This window comes from Carassius auratus, unplaced genomic scaffold, assembly GCF_003368295.1.
Source record: "Carassius auratus strain Wakin unplaced genomic scaffold, ASM336829v1 scaf_tig00024428, whole genome shotgun sequence".
Classification (NCBI taxonomy): Eukaryota; Metazoa; Chordata; class Actinopteri; order Cypriniformes; family Cyprinidae; genus Carassius; species Carassius auratus.
Window position 1 is genome coordinate 211,350 of NW_020525342.1, and position 18,314 is coordinate 229,663.

Genomic DNA, 18,314 nt, shown 5'->3' on the forward strand with positions numbered 1-18,314 from the left:
AGCCTTAAAATCTGTTAAATAATACCATCACTCCGGCCGAATGTGAAGATCCATGTGCAAACAAGGTTAAATCACCCCCCTGAACTTTCCAGTATTTTTCATCAATTGAATTAGAATGAGTCTCTTGTAAGAAAACACAGCTCGCCTTTTGTTCATTGCAAAATAAAAAAATAGCTTTACGCTTAACACTGTTTTTAACCCCCTAGCATTCAAAGATAGAAAAGAAATATACATCAATTAAATTATATGTATAACGTTCTCAGCTCTCAGCACACACTCAACTTTATACACAGGAGTGAACATGTTGTCCTTAACTCTATAACCAAACCAAACAAACTGAACATGTAGTATTGCTTTTAGTTAAACACCGATTCGCCGTCCAAACGAAAATGCAAAACTGCGGATCCGTGTGGACGAAACGACTATCCGATAAAAAATGTGTGCGTATTCACAGAAATGTGTCTCCGTGTGGATGGAAAAAAAAAGGAAAAAAGAAAAATATATCAGAAACCCTCAATATGTTGTTTCCCTCTCAAAAGTGATTGGATTGTGCAGGCGCCACTGATTGGGACAGCCTATCAGCAATCACATTCAGCCTTCCACCAAAGACTTCATGACAGTATGTACACACTCACACACACACACATACAGAGAGAGAGTTGTCACACATAGATTGTGTATGTGAGAATGGTGTTATTCAGCTGAAATTATTTTCTCCTGCCTTTGCCTGTATGTCAATGTGAGAGGAAGAATTTTTTTCCTTCTTTGTACACTGACCTAAACACAGCTGATTAGCTGATTTTTTTTAATCATTATTATTTTTTCTTCTATGGTGCGTGTATAACACGGTCAGGTTCAGAGGTGTGTCAGAACATTGCTATATTGCCTTCTTTGCTGGTTTAGGTTTATTGATTTGATTGATGAAAAAAACATAGAAACTCACATGTACACACAATTGTTAGCTGAATTTTATTTTCTGATATTACACATTAATGTAAGCTGAGCATTTGCTTTGATGTTCTTGAGTATGTGGTGTATTCAACACAGTCAGGTTCAAATGTGGGTGCAAAAAAATCCATTAAAACTCTAGCAGAGGTTTGTCAGAGCGTTGCCATTGTGCTATTGCCTTGTGGGCAAGTGAGAAATGTTAAATAAAGCAACATGTTAAAAAGATGAAAATTTGTAAAAACTTGATTTTACTTTCAATTCCTTTTACATTATCCAAGGTATTAACATTAACATTATTCATAACTCCATGTAGGACGTTTCTGTTCATAAATGTAAGCACTTTGGCAGTAGTAATGCAATATTTAGAAAATGTACTCTTGTACTCATGATACTCGAGTACTTTTAAAAAATAGTACTTCAGTACTTTTACTTAAGTACAAAACTGACTGTAGTACTTTTACTTGTACTTGAGTAAAATTTAGCAAGGGGTATCTGTACTTTTACTCAAGTAATAAAGCTGTGTACTCTGTCTGCCTATGGTAAACTGTGTGATGTATTCATTTTGACGTGATCGACTGGGGTTCAAATCTGCCTTTTGGCAAACTTTTTTTTTTGCCCTTTTTTAAATTTCAAATCACAACAGTAAAGAATTTATTTTCAATGAAAATGAAGAATATAATCAAAAAGTTGAAAATGAATTTTCAGGTAGGGTTAGTATAGGTGGAGGGAGGGATTTTTTGACCCAATAAGATGACATTAATTTAATAACTCGATTTAAAATTACAATTTACACTCCAAAAGTTAATATTGTATACTGTTTTACAATGTACTACAATACTGAGGTGCAGATAATTGCCACTATTTGCAATTAGTAAAATTTTAACAGTATAAATAGAATCTATAGCTAATTGAACTTAGAGTAAATAGCATATCACTTAAAAATGCCGCTATTTGATCTTCGTGTCCACGCTGGAGCATAACCCATGCAAGCGAGATAATTCTGGGAGCTGCAATCCCAGGTTTTCAAACAGAGATGGCAACAAAGAGGCAAAATTAACGGACTGCAGTAATAAAAACCTCTCTGAGGCCTGACCCCACACCCACTGTGTCTGTAATTTGCTCCTCCCGCCACAATATATATATGTGTATAATTCCTGTGTTTGCTTTGGTGTTGAGTGTAGCTGCTGGTGAAATGTACTCACTTGAGTATCTTCAGCTCACACACAGGATTCTTCAGTCCCTCACAGATCTCTTTGACTCCTGAGTCCAGCAGACGGCTGTTGTTCAGGTTCATCTCTTTCAGGATGGTTTTGGAGGAGAGAACAGTAGCTAAAACCGAACAGCTTTTCTCTGTCAGCTCACAATTATTCAGCCTAAACACAAAATAAACAATATTTATTATTCAGCACATATTCAACACACATATCATCAGGTCCTAATTTATTTGATGATAAATAAACACTAGCTATAATGTATAAAGTCATGTTCACTCACTTCATTTTTTCCAGTTTGCTATGAGAGTCCATCAAAAGAGCAGAGAGCTTCTCACAATCCAGATCTCCTAATTTATCTTCACTCAGATCCAGTTCTGTCAGTAATAATGGACTTGTACCTAGAACTTCAGTAAGGTACTCACATGCTTCCTGTGCAGCAGAACTTTTCAAAAACCTACAGGAAGCAGAATTACAATTCTTACAATTATTTTGTTAAATTGTATTACAAAATTCTGAGAAAAACTGTTACAAACATTGAAAAAAACATCAGTGTTTATTTTGAAATATCTGAAAGCTTTTATTACCTGATGGTCTTTAATGAACATTGTTTATCCTGTAATATATCACTAAGCTGCTTCACTCCTGATTGTCCAGGATCATTTCCTCTGAGATCCAGCTCTATCAGGTGTGAAGGGTTTGATCTCAGAGCTGAAGCCAGAGCTTTATAACCTTCTTCAGTGATACTACAATCTGAAAGTCTGTATATTAAATAATTTGTTAAATACTTCATGATCAAAATAATAAAAAAATGCATATTAAGTGACATCGTTATTTAAATCATAAGAAAAAAAACGTTAAAGGGGTCATATGATGCGATTTAAATTTTTCCTTTCTCTTTGGAGTGTTAGAAGCTCTTGGTGCATAAAGAAAGAAGATCTGTAAAGTTGCAAAGACTAAAGCCTCAAATCCAAAGAGATATTCTTTATCAAAGTTAAGAATCTGCCATGCCCCCTAAAACGGCTAATTTAAACACGCCCCAACTTGTCTACATCACTATGTGGAAATATTTGTGTAATGCCGCCCAAATGTTCACGAAAAGAAAGAAGGCGTGGTTTCACTAACCGCAGTTAATGTTGAATGTCAGGGAGATGCTGTGTGTATCTTGGCAAAAGCAAAAGCACTTTATTTGGCCTTCCGAAAGTAGATGCATTTAGGAATCTTTAGGATTACAACAGAATAGCAATGCATTTTATTGACGACTGTTTCGTGAACCTAGGAGAGGAGGTTTGCTAGGACAATCTGTTCCTTCTGAATCAGCTACTATACGTATGTTTTGTTATTAGTTTAAGTATTTGCTATTGAATGTTCAAATGCATAGTTTTGAGCGTTGCGTGTGTGTGAGAGAGAGACGGTCACAGAGTGGAGTCAGCTGTCTTAACCGTCTGTGGCTTGTGTACTACAAACACATACCAGCTTCATCACTGTCTGTCACGTGACTCTGTTCCCCTTTCGGGCTTGAACTTATGGTAAAACTAAGGACATTATTAAATGTCTTTACATTTATTTAGAAAGAGGAAGCTCACAATTATGGAAAGGGGCGTTACATTTCCGATGAGTGCTTGTGGTGTTTGGCCAATCACAACTGTTACGACCACAGCCATAACACACGAGAGGACATAGACAACACAGCTCGTACAATAGGGAATTTATTAACAAAATGATAGACCTAACGATAGGGCAATTAAGGGGGGGGGGGGGGGGGGTAAGACACAACAATAAGGCACACAGAGCCGCTGCCGAACACCTCGCCCGCCTCACAGATTTGGCTGCTTGGACTTCTTATGCCAAACATACAGCATCCACAGGTGCCGGCAAACAGTCCATAATAAAACAAAGACAGAACAAACTCGCCCTCTAGAGGACAAACAGATAAAAAACTTAAAACAAACGAATCACAAATACATGAATATGTAACAACAATGCACTGGGTCTGTTGGCCAATCAGAGCAGACTGCGCTTGTCGGAAGGTGGGACATTGTAGAAAACGACGGGTTTGAGAGAGACGGGACATAGAGGACCTACAATAATGTACAGTATTTTAAAAATAATGTTTTTTAACATTAAAGCATGTCAACATATTTTGTTACACCAAATACATAAAATAATGATCTTTAAAAAAGCATCATATGACCCCTTTAAGAAAAAAAACATATATATATATATATATATATATATATTAGTAATTATAAAAAGCATTGCCATGGAAATTGTGAAAATTTGTTAAGAATTGCATGTTAATAAAAATAAAAAAAATATTCAAAAAGCATCTGCTTAATTAGATTTTTTTTATATTTCATAAAATAAAGATAGCAATGTACAAACATAATTACATCCTCCATAGCTTTAATCATTTGTCAGGTCAAATGGACATTTTTAAATATATGTTATCATGTATAAATATAAATAAATGAAGATACACACTTCAGTTTCTCTAATCTGCATTGTGTGTGTTCCAGCAGATAACAGATCTTCTCAAATCCTAAGTTTTCTATTTTATTTCCACTCAGATCCAGCTCTATCAGGTTTGAAGGATTTGAATTAAATGCTGAAGTCAGAGCAGCACAACCTTCTTCTGTAATACTGTTAATATTCAGCCTGCAGAGAAAGAAAGAGAGAGGAAATATTCTTCAGTTTATCTCAAAACCTTCTTTAATGAACAGCAATGACATTATTGCGTTTGCTTGTATTGTTATAGTCTGAAAGCCGCTCTTGTATCTGCTAAGATAATAAATGCTAAATTTTCATCTTAACTAGTTATTGTATGTGAAACATAAAATAAAACTTTATATATTTAAGATACTTCAGCCTCACTTTATATTAGGAGTCTTTGACTACTATGTACATTCATCAAAAAAGATTAATTTGTTAGGTACAGTGCACTTATTGTGCTCATGGTAATATACATTACATCTGTTCATCATATGAAGCAATCAAGTCTCTTCAGAAAATTTGTACTAAACCAATCAATTCAAATGGATTAGTTTTATGATATTTCTATGAACGTTTTGAAGTATCAAAATGGTAGCTGTCCAGACTGTCAATGGAGGGCAAGAAATTGCTCAGATTTCATTACTCAGCTCAAACTCTGCACACCTAAATAATAATAATAATAATAATAATAATAATAAACTGATAGAAAATTTTATAATTCAGACTTCATTAAAAAAAAAAAAAATCTTAATTTCAGTTCCGAATAAGAACAAAAGTCTTATGACTTTGCAATGACACGAGGGTGAGTAAATGATTACAGAATTTTAGTTGATTCACACTGAGGTCCAGCTCTCTCAGGTGTGATGGGTTTGATTTCAGAGCTGAAGTCAGGGAGACACACTGCTTCTCTTTAATACTGCATTTACACAGTCTGAAGACAAAAACAGAAAGGTCAGTGCTTCATATACTTGATAGCATCTTATAAAAGAGCAACAATAGGCATATAGTCCTTCATATAGTCATTAGTTGCCATAGTTTAACTGTTTTTGACTGTTTTTAGGTTCTAATTGCCAGAATTGTTGTTTTCTTCTCAATCATAAAACAACTAGTGACACATATTTATTTTTTGTCTCTCATCCACTGTTGCAAGCAGCAAATGAAAATAATATTTCTGCAACATGTTCACAACCAGTACAGTTTAAATACTTTAACTTAAACCCAATTATTTCCTAGTTAGCCCTATTAAGTTTTACTAAATGTAATTTATTAATAAGATTCGGGAGGAGCGCATCAGATACTTAGCCTAATCAACACAGGTGGACCATAATCAAGTAATCAATCCCATAGTATAAATATCGCTGACTTACCTCTATCCATTGACGGTTTATCAGCATGCTGGTTCGCTTCGTCAGTCACCTTATCACAGACCCAATTTTCGTACCAACGAAGAGTGCTACACAGGGGATTTATAAGACCTGCTGCTTTTGCTGGACCCGAGATCATTTCTACCCAGCCAAACACGGCCGTTGAGCAGCATTAAGCGTCATGGTGACAGCTGCTCTCCTCACCAAGCCACACATCGCGGCCAATAGACCGTGCAAGCTCCGAGCTCGCCTCGCTCGATACACGATCGTGCCGTCCGAGACTGAGCTCTCGTCGAGCGCTGGATTGCAGCAGAAAGAATCCAACCAGCCTGGGCTGAACAGTTCTCACCGCGGCTCAGTCTTTCACCACGGCGTTCCGGCCGAGTGGCAGTTTGAGGCCGCTTCCTCTAGCGGCGCAGACCGCGCGACGTTAACCAATACATTTCCAGGCGAAGACGCTAAAAACAGGTTCTTCTTTTTCTTCATTGGATTTTTACAGGCAGTTGGCATCCAAAGTGTTGCATCTAAAAGCAGGTTCGCGGCTAAAGTTTGTTAAACGACGTCATGACGTAGTTCCGTCTTCTTCTACTAGTGTTTTATGGCGGTTTTGGCAAACCAGCGTAAAGGTGCATTACCGCCACCCGCTGATCTGGAGTGTGGATCACGCATAGATTTGGACTACAGATACAACGTTCCGTCGGATGATGATGCCACTTTTAACCACGAAGCCAAGGCATTAGGTTAGATTATCGTAATGCCTTGTTCACAGGCCTTCCAGCTAAATCGTTGAGCAAGCTTCAGTATATACAAAATTCTGCCGCACGTGTGCTCACTTGTACTTCTCCTCGTGAACACATTACACCGGTTCTTTCACAATTACTCTGGCTTCCCGTAAATGTGAGAATTGATTTTAAAATTCTTATTTTAACATACATGGCACTTCATGGGACTGCACCTGAGTATCTTTGTGAACTCATCAGTCCTTATATTCCATCACGCTCTCTTCGCTCTACTAACTCTATTTCACTTCACCAGCCATCATGTAAGCTAAAGACCATGGGGGAAAGAGCCTTTTCATATAAAGCCCCTAAGCTATGGAATGTACTTCCTCTGCACGTCAGAAATGCACCAACGTTGGGTGATTTTAAAAAGTTGATTAAGTCACATTTATTCAAGACTGTCTTTCTTTAATGAATTGTTGTATTGCTTTTGGTGTTTTGTTTTATTTTATTTATTACTGTAGCGCTTTGGGTTTAAGAAAAGCGCATTACAAATAAAATGTATTATTATTATTATTATTATTATTATTATTATTATTATTACATTCGCCTTACCGCGCACATTTAAACCGCACCGAAATGATACAGACATAAGTTCCATGATATAAAAAAAAAAAAAAAAAAAAAAAAAAAACAAACCTTGTAAGTCTCTGGATAAAAGCGTCTGCTAAATGCTTAATTTAATTTTAAATTTTAATTTCCATGCAAGGCTTCTGGTAGGACCAAATCATTTAGGGACCTATTTCACCATTCACTGGCGTGATCACTCAAAATTAATCTAAAATGCATCTGCCCTCGTGTTTTGATGCAGGATAGCAAGTGTGAGTAAAATTACTGTCGCCTTTTAAGGACCGTAATACGAAAAAACTGGCAAGTAAATATCTTTAGAAACCACTTGGAAGCGAATAGCACATAACTGCTGTCAACCCATTTGCTGCAAGCATCGCCAACGGCCCCAGTCTATTATCGTTTCACTTTCACAGCATGTTAAACATCACTCTCTTACTTGATCTGGATAAACCGCGCATCAATTGAAGTCTAAAGACTTTGGCTTTTATATTTGACCAATATTTCGATAAAACATCATTTCAGTGATAATTTTCCATCATGTCAGAAAAACTATTCCTATTCCTGAACGGTAAACGTCAAAGTGTTAGCTCGTGGACAAATGTTGATCATGGATCTAGTCAGAAAGAATCATGAACAGAAACATCTTTATTTTGGGTATGTAATTTCTGTCTCCATGCCTAAAATGGGGGGTGACTGGTAAGGGGTTAACGTTACTGCTATAATCATGTCTTTCGGTACAACGTCTTACAAGACTAAACATGCTTCATCGTTTCCAAAACCCTCTGTTTCCACAGTCCATAATACAACATGAAAACAGCGTTCCAAACGTATCCGCTCGGGAGAACGTCTAAAGAGCCCGGAGGCCAAATGAGAGGAAAGATGCTTTTCCAACAGGAACATAATAAGGTGGACAAGGCTTGAGGAATTGTCAAATTAGGCAACCAATTGCTAAGCTGGTAACACCGTAGGCTACCCATTCATTTTTAGCTTGCCCCATCAAATGTTACTAACCCTTTTTACTCTTCCCACAGCCAACATCTACAGCAGCCGAAGCAAGTAGCCTTTCCTGTACCTCCTCACTGCCGCAGCAGTGTCTGCTCCCGCAGGAGCCTTTCCCGTATCTCCCCACTGCCGCAGCAGTGTCTGCTCCCGCAGGAGCCTTTCCTGTACCTCCTCACCACCGCACCACCTCCGCCTAAAGGCATGCCATGCATCCGAGGTTAGGCCCATTCTCCAACCAACGTTTTTTATAATAATCATTAGGCGGCCTACCATAATTCGGCTATCAAACCGCTCCGTTATCCCATCTCAGCACTGCATTTCCCGCTCGCCCGTGCTCTCAAAGGATGATGTGAGCCTGTAGGTGGCAAAAAAGTCTCCATCCACAAATAGACATACATCGTTTGCAGATATAAGGTATTCCATCGTACTTAACAGGTAATCCGATACATGCCATTTTCTTAAAGGAGCTCTCACTAACGGAGTTAATGCCACAGTTACGTTAGAACGCATCTCATTCTGGTTTCAGGGGTGGCGCGTCGGTCCCATCATGAGGCATGTGGTCCGGAGCGCGTACGACCAAGGCATCATTTCAACCGAACTCAAGGCATTAGTTTACGTCCATATTAGGGTTAAATCGTTGGACTTTAAATGGAATCTACTATCGTATATTTAAAAAAAAAAACAAAAAAAATTCACAGGACAAGCGAGACTACATGAACTAGCAGTATTTAAATATAGTATTTTATACTTAATGCCAGTTTATCAGTATGTCCGAAAGTATATTTTTCGATTATTGGTGATTCCATAGGCTCTTTTCGTGCACCTGCATGGTCAAAATGGCAAATAGTAAGCTCAGACAAGTATAAAGAATCTTTCTCTTACTCCACCCATGCACGATTACATCATCGATATGTACCATCGATCTCACGTGCTGACAATATGACGCTTCGACAACGACCACATCGCCGATACATGGCACCTATTTGGGGTACACTGGCACAGGAAATCCAATTTATTTTTGCACGCTTAATTTCGGATACTATGACTGCACCAAGATTTTTCTGACTCATTATCGGAAGCAGCTCATTGGATTTGCTAAACAATTATTCAAGTAAGCCTCACAGCGTCTACCCTCGTAGACAAACAAATCATCCTTAGTATCGAACTCCCTGTCAGGCGCTGCAAGAGTGCTCCCGGTTGAGCCAACCTTTGCCTTCTCCGTTCAACTATCAGCAAAGCTTACTCGTATGACATTGCAAGTATTAAAATCCTGTCAGATGCTTTCCCGCTTAAGCAATCTTGGACTTTCCATCCGACCACCAGCGAAGCTTACCCGATTAAAAAGGCCGATTAACCCCCCCCCCCAAAAAAAAACATTCAGCCAGCGACACTTACCTATCGAACACCAACGAGTACATCAGAGCCATAACAAATTTTCCCTCCGATGGCAAGATCCCATCCAATACCGCAAGTTACGCTTTTGCCGAACACTAACGGGTGCTTCGCAGATAAAACAATCTCAATTTTCCCTCCGATGGCTGGAGAGACTACCCATCTGGTGTCGCAAATTTAATAAAAAAAAAAAAAAAAATAATAATAATAAAAAAAAAAATATATATTAATAATAATAAAAATAAATAAATAAATAAATAATAAATAAAAAGACACCGGATGCCGGCCATAGCCTCCCGGCCAGATAACCTTACCTTTTTCAATCCCATGGCCGGCAAGGCTTCTCTCTTCAATGCCAAGAGCTTGAGCTCCCATCGGATGCTGACGAGAGCCTCCCGGCCAGACAACCTCACCTTTTCCATTCTGCGGCCAGCAAGGCTTACCCGTTCGTTGCCAGGAGCTCACACTCCCTTCGGACGTAGGTGAAAGCCCCCGGCTACCTGCTTTGCCATTCTGTCTTACGTACGGAGAGGTTTACCCATCCAATGCATGGAGTCAGGGCTCCCATTGAATGTAGGTGAGAGCTTCCCGGCTAGACAACCTTACCTTTTCCGTCCTTTGGCCAGCGAGGCTTAACCGTTCGATCCGGGAGCTAAGCTCCTGTTGGACGAAGGTAAGAGCCTCCTGGCTGGACAACCTTTTCCGTCCTTCAGCCAGAGAGGTTTACCCGTTCGATTCCTGGAGCTAAGCTCCTATCGGACGTCGGTCCGAGCCTCCCGGCTAGACAACCTGACCTTTTCCATCCTTGGCCAGCGAGGCTCACCCGTTCGATGCGAGTGCTCCCATCGGACGCTGGCGAGAGCCTCCTGGCCAGCCAACCACGACCTTACCACGTGGTTTAGGTTACAAACCTACAAGCAAGCTGTTCGATGCCGCAAGTACCAAACACACAAATAAACCCTCCCTCCTTCCTACGGTCGCCAAGGCTTACCCATCTCTTGCCAGGAGTAGCAAACCATAAAACGCTGACGACAGCCTAACGACCACACAAACTTACCTTTTCCATCCTACGGCCTGCGAGGCTCATCCAGTTTTTGGGGAACAGGAAGTCCCCCTGGACGCTGGCAAGAGCCTCCGGAGAGGCTTACCCGTTCGATGCGTGTGCTCCCTTCGGACGCCGGCGAGAGCCTCCCGGTTAGACAACCTTACCTTTTCCTTTTCTATGGTCAGCGAGGCTTACCCGTTCGATGTGTGTGCTCCCTTCGGATGCTGGCGAGAGCCTCCTGGACAGACTTGCTTTACGTTTCCACTCTACGGTCGGCGAGGCTTACCCGTTTGATGTGTGCTCCCTTCGGACGTCGGTAACAGTCTCTCGGCCACGCAACTTACCTTTCCATTTGACGGTAGGCGAGGCTTAACCATCCGACGCTACGAGTCTCGTCCTCTCGCCAAATCCTGCAAAAAAAAAAAAAAAAACTCTCAGCTACTCTCACATCTTTTAACCCCGCCTGGCGAGGCTTACCTGTTCGATGTTCTGAGTTTGAGGCCCCATCGGATGCCGCAAGAGTCCTCCCAGTCGGGTTTTCCTTTCCAACTCTCCCCATCCGCCGAGGCTTACCCGTCTGGTGCGTGTGCTCCCTTCAGACGTCTGGCGAGAGTTCTCCCGGACGGGCCTATGCTTGCCGGCCGCAAGTGAGTCTCATCCATCCGATGCCGTGAGTCGGGATCTCCCTTCGGATGTCTCCAGAGTCCTCCTTGTCGGCCAGCCCAAAGCTTTTTATCTGCCAAACCAAGAGGACCCAGACGTCCGTCATCCTGAGTCTCAATCTCCTGTCGGAGGCTTCATGGGCCCTCTCGGTCAGCATTAGGCCCTTCACCCACTGAATAGCAGGGGCTATCAGCCAGTAGGGCCAGTACGCCGACACAGTGACCTATTCCGGTCGAGGCAACTCGGGTCCTCCCGGTCGGGCACCACAACCACGCTGCTCCTCCTCATCGGCCGGTAGGGCTCACCGTTCCAACGCCAAAAAGCTCCAGTTGAGCATCGGCTCGAGCCCTACCGACCGGGCGCCAACAACCACGTAGTTCACTAGCTGCAGCCGGTAGGGCCTACTCTCCCAACGCCCAAGTCGCTCCCTCCAGAGTACGTAGGCCCTTCCAGCCTGCCAACGAGATGACTTCTCAGCAACCAAATCAGCCCCCGCCAGTACTCTGCTTTTTTGGGGGGGCATTCTTTAAACTGGCAGCTGTCCTCTTGTACATTTGCCTTTTTGGTGGTACTCTAGGTTCGGGCCATTCCCGAGCTCGGAGCTCTTCCCCGGACAGCACGCCAAATACGCATACCATACCTCAGCTAATTATATGTAAGCGTGAACTAGTGAAATGTAATTCATTAATAAGATTCGGGAGGAGCGCGTTAGATACTTAGCCTAATCAACACAGGTGGACCATAATCAAGTAATCAATCCCATAGTATAAATATCACTGACTTACCTCTATCCATTGACAGTTTATCAGCATCCCTCCTCCACCCCATCTCCTCACTTCAAGTTCACTTTATAAATAGACGGGGAAGGGGGGTGGTACTCTAGGTTCGGGCCATTCCCGAGCTCGGAGCCCTTCCCCGGACAGCACGCCAAATACGCATACCATACCTCAGCTAATTATATGTAAGCGTGAACTAGTGAATAGAGAAATACAGTTGCAGTACAGATGCAGTGCTACAGTTTAAATACTGAAAACTGGGCCTGTTTAACTAAACAGTAAACTTTAATCACACTGTACTGTAACTGTTTATGTAACAGTAATATGATACTAACGCTAGTATTTCCAGTTTGCATTGTGGGTTCTTCAGTAGATCACTGAGGTTTTTCACTCCAGAATCTCCTAGTTTATTCAAACTCAGGTCCATTTCTCTCAGGTGTGATGGGTTTGAGAGCTGAAGTCAGAGCAGAACAACCTTCATCTGTCATATTACAGCATATTAACCTATATTGGGGAAAAGAGAAAAGCAGAAAATGAAACATTCTGTAAAGACATAGAAAGAGAGTCACCTTGACTTCACCAGATCACAAAATACTCAGGCTCCTTACAAAATATTCTGTTTCTGTTATATTGCCTCCACACAGACTGAAGACAGAAAGAGAAAAGACAATGAATCAGATCTATGAAGATCAATTAAGATTTTGGAGTATTTAGATTGTTCGCCTGACTGTAATTTGTCATCTGAAAGTCACACTTGAAATTCTCTTGAACAGCATTGAAGTTATAAAGCAATATTTTATTTTTATTTGATTTGTTTCATATCAAGTCACCTTTCACTCAACGGGGGAAATGTTTTTAGGTCTGCTGTTCCCAGCTACATACTGTAAGGTTTAAACATACAGGTAAAAAAAAAAATCTATAATAGTAATAACAATAATATATATTAGGGGTGTTGCGATATACCATTACTGGTGAAAACCGTGATATTCAAAGCAACAATTATCAATATTGTGTTAATTTAGTGTGTGACAATAAACCGGTATTAGCATTAACCACAATATTTAAAATGAACAGTTCTTTTAGGATAATACCACATGTAAATACTCCATGGCCAGTACCTGGTTGAGCTGCCAGGTGGCAGTATTTTGTCTTACCGCTGACACCTGTCACAGAAGAAGATGACGCAGCTCTTGCAGCTACTCTGAGGAGAGTCATGCTATTATTTGTCGTTGCCATTATTTTGCTAGTCATAGAATGGGAAACGTTATATTAACCTGTTAACAGAGGTTATCTGTGGTCATATATTTAAGTAAAGGGTGATTATTTTAATAAGTACCATGTTTTCTTTACTCGTCTTGTTTTTGTATGTGCAATCAATACGGCCTGTGCGTATTAACACTTTATTTAGAGTTTTATGTTCAACTCTATTAAAAGTTACACGATTAAGACTGATCTTGAAAAACTGAGCGACCACATTTCTACATTAAACTCTGTAAAATGTTAAGTTGGTCACAGTGCCATGCACTTAATGCTTCATCTGCGCTCATTCTTCAACAAGGTTCATTAGTTACCATTAGTTAAATACACTAGTTAACATATAAATGATAAATAATAATGAACAATAATTCCACAGCATTTATTAATCATACTTCATTTTAATTTCAGCATTTACTTATGCATAATTAAAATCAAAAGTTGTTTTTGTAAACATTAATGCACTGTGAACTAACATAAACAGTGAAAGACTATTATTATTAACATGAACATAGATTATTAAACTTTGTAATAAATGCATTGTACATTGTTCATTCATGTAAGATAATACATTAATGTTAACAAATGACATCTTATTGTAAAATATTACCATTTATATTTATTCATCATACTGTTGAACTTGACAGTATTTTCTCTCTCGTTAATTCATAGGAGCTTCAAAGAAGACAGAATAAGCCAGAGTCTTGTGTCCTGCATTTTTCAGTATCCTTATGTTCATTGGGTGAAAAAGAAGAACTCTAACAAAATAAAAATGTTTTGACTGATATCTTTTACCCCCAAGGTTTCTATAGATATCACAATATATCGATATCGTGAATTCTTATGGCCACAATAAACGTGATATGGAAAATCTTATATCATGACAGCCCTAATCTAGAACAATAATGGCATTTGTCTGTTGTCACAACTTACTTCAGTATCTCCAGTTTACACGTAATATTCCCAAGTCCAATGCAGAGCTGCTTTACTCCTGAATCCTGTAGATTATTATTGCTCATATTCAGCTCTATCAGATTGTTATCTGATCCGAAAGCTTTAGCCAAATTTGAACAGCTCTCATCTGTTAAGTTACAATCATTTAGCCTAGAAGAAAGAAGAAAAAAATACAATGTATTCTGAGTACTGTTTAAAAATATTGTAACACCCAATTTAAATGAATGATTAAGAACTATAGAGATTTTTTTTTCAGATGGAAAAACATGACTTATATTACTTACAGAGCTCTTTTGGAGATTTTCACAACTTCCAGTAGCCTAAAGAGACACTCGTCTGATTTCATGAACTTCTGAAGCTCAAACTCCTCCATCGCTTCCTCTGATGTCAACAAAACGAAGGCCACAGCAGACCACTGGGCAGGTGAAAGATCAGCAGATGAAAGACTTCCTTCTCTAAGTTGAGTCTGAATCTCTTTCACCAGAGTTTGGTCGTTCAGTTCATTCAGACAGTAGAACAGATTGATGGATCTCTCTGGAGAAAGATTCGCTTCTAATTTCTCCTTGATGTACTCAACTATTTTGTTGTAGTTATGATCATTGCCGTCTTGCTGTGTCAACAGACCTCGTAAGAGTGGACGATTGGCCTGAAGTGACAGACCAAGAAGAAAGCGAAGGAAAAGATCCAGGTGTCCAGTTTCACTCTCGAGTGCCTTGTCCACTGCAGTCTTGAGCAAATCAGTCATGGTTTCATTTTTGTTTTCTTGCTCTGTAGATTCATGTTGATTAAACACACTTTTCTTGTTGAAGTCTACAAACAGATGTGCATAAAGTGCTGCAATAAACTCTTGAATGCTCATGTGAACAAAGCAGAAAGCGGTACCAAGAATGATTCCTCTTTCCTCCTTAAAGATCTGGGTACACATGCTTGAATACACTGATGCTTTAGATGCATCAATACCACATTCTTCCAGATCTGTGTCATAAAAGAGCAGATTATTTCTTTGCAACTGATGAAATGCCAGTTTCCCCAGTGAAAGCATGGCATCTGTATCCCAGGAAACATCTGGTGTGTATTCTCCATCATACTTTCGTCTGCTCTGCAGGATCTGAAAGCGGAGAAAGTGTGTGTACATTTGTGTCAGAGTCTTGGGAGTGTCTTCAGTATTTGATTCCTGCAGTGTTTTGAAGACTCCATCAGCCTGATTTCTCACAACATTATTTATTTTCTCCTCTAAAATGTTCTGGAGAACAGTGGCTGTAATCCAGCAGAAGACTGGGATGTAGCACATGATAAAAAGACTCTTTGATTGTTTAACATTATCAATAATTTCACTGGCCAGATCCCCATCTTTGAATCTTTTTCTGAAGTACTCCTCCTTTTGTGCATCATTGAATCCTTGTACTTCTGTCACGCGGTCAACACATTCGGGAGGAATTTTTATGGCAGCTGCTGGTCTGGTGGTGATCCAGATGAGAGCAGAAGGAAGCAGATTTCCCTTGATCAGGTTTGTGAGGAGAACATCCAGAGAGACTTGTGATGTTACATCACGACATGTTTCATTACCCTCAAAGTTCAGAGGAAGACGACATTCGTCCAAACCATCAAGGATGATCAGCAATTTTAATTTATCATTTTTCGCAAGGTTTAGTCCTTTTATCTCTGGGAAAAACTGACTTATAAGTCTTGCCAAGCTTTGTGTTTCTTTCTCCATTAAGTTAATTTCTCGAAATGCAAGAGGAAATATGAAAGTAATGTCCTGATTTTCTTTACCGTCAGCCCAATCCACAATAAACTTTTGCACAGAGATGGATTTTCCGATGCCAGCAACTCCTTTTGTCAGTACAGTTCTGATCTCCTTGTCTTGTTCAGGTGCTTCAAACAAATTTTTGCATTCAACTGGAATCTCTTGTGATTCATGTCGTCTATCAGCAGCCTGAACTTGTCCTACTTCATTTTGACTACTGACTTGTTTACTAACACTCAGAGTCATACAGAGATCTGTGTAGATGTTATTCAGAAGCTTGGAGTCACCATGCTTTGCAATTCCATCAGATACAGATTGATATTTCTTCTTCAGGTTTGATTTTAGTGGTCGCTGATGAATGAGGACCAGCTCATCTAACACACAAACAAGAACAAAAAACTAAGGTATGCATCAAGATATGCACCATTTTATATTTTATAAGTGAGAATGACAAATTGTTATGTCTATGAACCTCTTACCTTGTAGAGTATCTGCAGCCTCACATTGATTCATATCTCTCAGGAAGTAAAGTGTGATATCAAGAGCTGCTTCTTTGATATCACACATTTTCTCTGTAAAGTCCTGCACAAAGTACTGTGTGTTCTCTCTATTTAATATTTTCTTAAACTTTTCCAGCTCATTCTTCAGAAATACAATTATTTTTTTCTCAAGATCCTGAAAACAAATTAAGAAAAAATAAGTCCTACCTATACATTAAAAACATATTAAAATATAAACAATGTATGTGTAGTACAAATTACAGGCAAGCAATGCACTCATGAAGTTTCCCAGCACTGACAGAATAAACTATCAGCAAGGTAAAGTGCTGGTGAATGCAAACAAACAAACCAAATAATCTTGTATGAATCAAATCCAATAACTAACATGATTTTTGGTATCTTGGTTAATGTGCTTTTGTATTCACTGAAATTAATTTGTCACACAGCTGAAACATGTCTACTATTTTATTTTTGAGTTGAGGTCTTGTGTTGATTTAAAATATGAGGGATTGTTAGAACATCAGTTAACAAGAGAAAAAAATCTGTTTATATTAAGTAAAGTTTTAAAAAGTATTTAAATAAAAAAATAAATGGAATTTGTACAATAACCTATTCGTATGTTAATTAATTAATTAATTTTAGCATTTATGAACTTCTACTTGCCTTGAAGATCCAGAAGAGATTTTCTCTGAAATTCTTGCGGTTGCGGTAATTCTTGTAGTTTGTGTCCGATTTCTCAAACTGAACCCTGGTAGCAAAATAAAGGTGGACTTTTTTTTTTTTTTTAAATCCATACTATTGGCTCAGTTACTAGAAAGAGCAGAGTTATGTGGAGGCACTATCCTCTTGGCTGTAATAACAGACTTTAATACAGTTGCATATGTATTCCTCATGAACCTGATGACTCAAATGACTCCATTAAATCTTTTTTAATGGTGCTGAATTTAACTTAAATTTTTTATTGTTTTTCATATTTTCATTGTTATACGGATCACTGCACATAATCAATTTGCTTGAAAAAGCACATAACATATCAAAACTATGTTACTTTTTTTTTTTTTTTTTTTTTTAAATTAAATTAAAATTAAATTTATGCATTTAGCAGACGCTTTTATCCAAAGCGATTTACAGTGCATTCAGGCTATCAATTTTTACATATCATGTGTTCCCGGGGAATCGAACCCCCAACCTTGCTTGCTTGCTAGCGCAGTGCTCTACCAGTTGATCTACAGGAACACTACTTTTACTTATTATTTTTACAAATTACAAATTTTGGCAAAGTAGATCCATTTATTTTGTAATTTATTGTAATACATTTGAAAAAAATAAACTGTGGTATATTGTGTTTTTACCTGTTGAGAAGAAAAGTTGCCAGTTGCACATCACTCTTTAGTCGCTTCTTTGCTTTCAGAGCTTTCCACCATGCAATTTCTAAACCAATATTTACTGTGGATGTATGTCCTTTGTTACTAAACTAAAAAATAAAATAAAATAAAAAATCACATAACAAATAACAGGTTCACAGCTGTCAATATCATATGATCAAACCATTGCTAAACCAGCTGCTCACTGCTACCTACGGTACTTTATAAGCGCAGAAAAGTGGTTGATGGGAA

At 39.0% G+C, this 18,314-nt stretch overlaps 1 protein-coding gene across 1 annotated transcript in view; it reads right to left on the reverse strand.

Annotated features, from left to right (window-relative positions):
- The window catches only part of LOC113078156 (NACHT, LRR and PYD domains-containing protein 12-like), a 29,856-nt gene extending 11,775 nt beyond the window's left edge, over positions 1–18,081 (reverse strand). The window contains exons 1-6 of the mRNA XM_026250472.1: positions 18,051–18,081; positions 16,678–16,872; positions 14,736–16,572; positions 14,431–14,601; positions 2,747–2,920; positions 2,443–2,616 (exon numbers count right to left, since the gene is read on the reverse strand). Of these exons, the coding sequence (XP_026106257.1) occupies positions 2,443–2,616; positions 2,747–2,920; positions 14,431–14,601; positions 14,736–16,572; positions 16,678–16,872; positions 18,051–18,081 (2,582 nt within the window). The remainder of the gene's footprint in view (positions 1–2,442; positions 2,617–2,746; positions 2,921–14,430; positions 14,602–14,735; positions 16,573–16,677; positions 16,873–18,050) is intronic.
- Between the last annotated feature and the right edge of the window lie 233 nt (positions 18,082–18,314).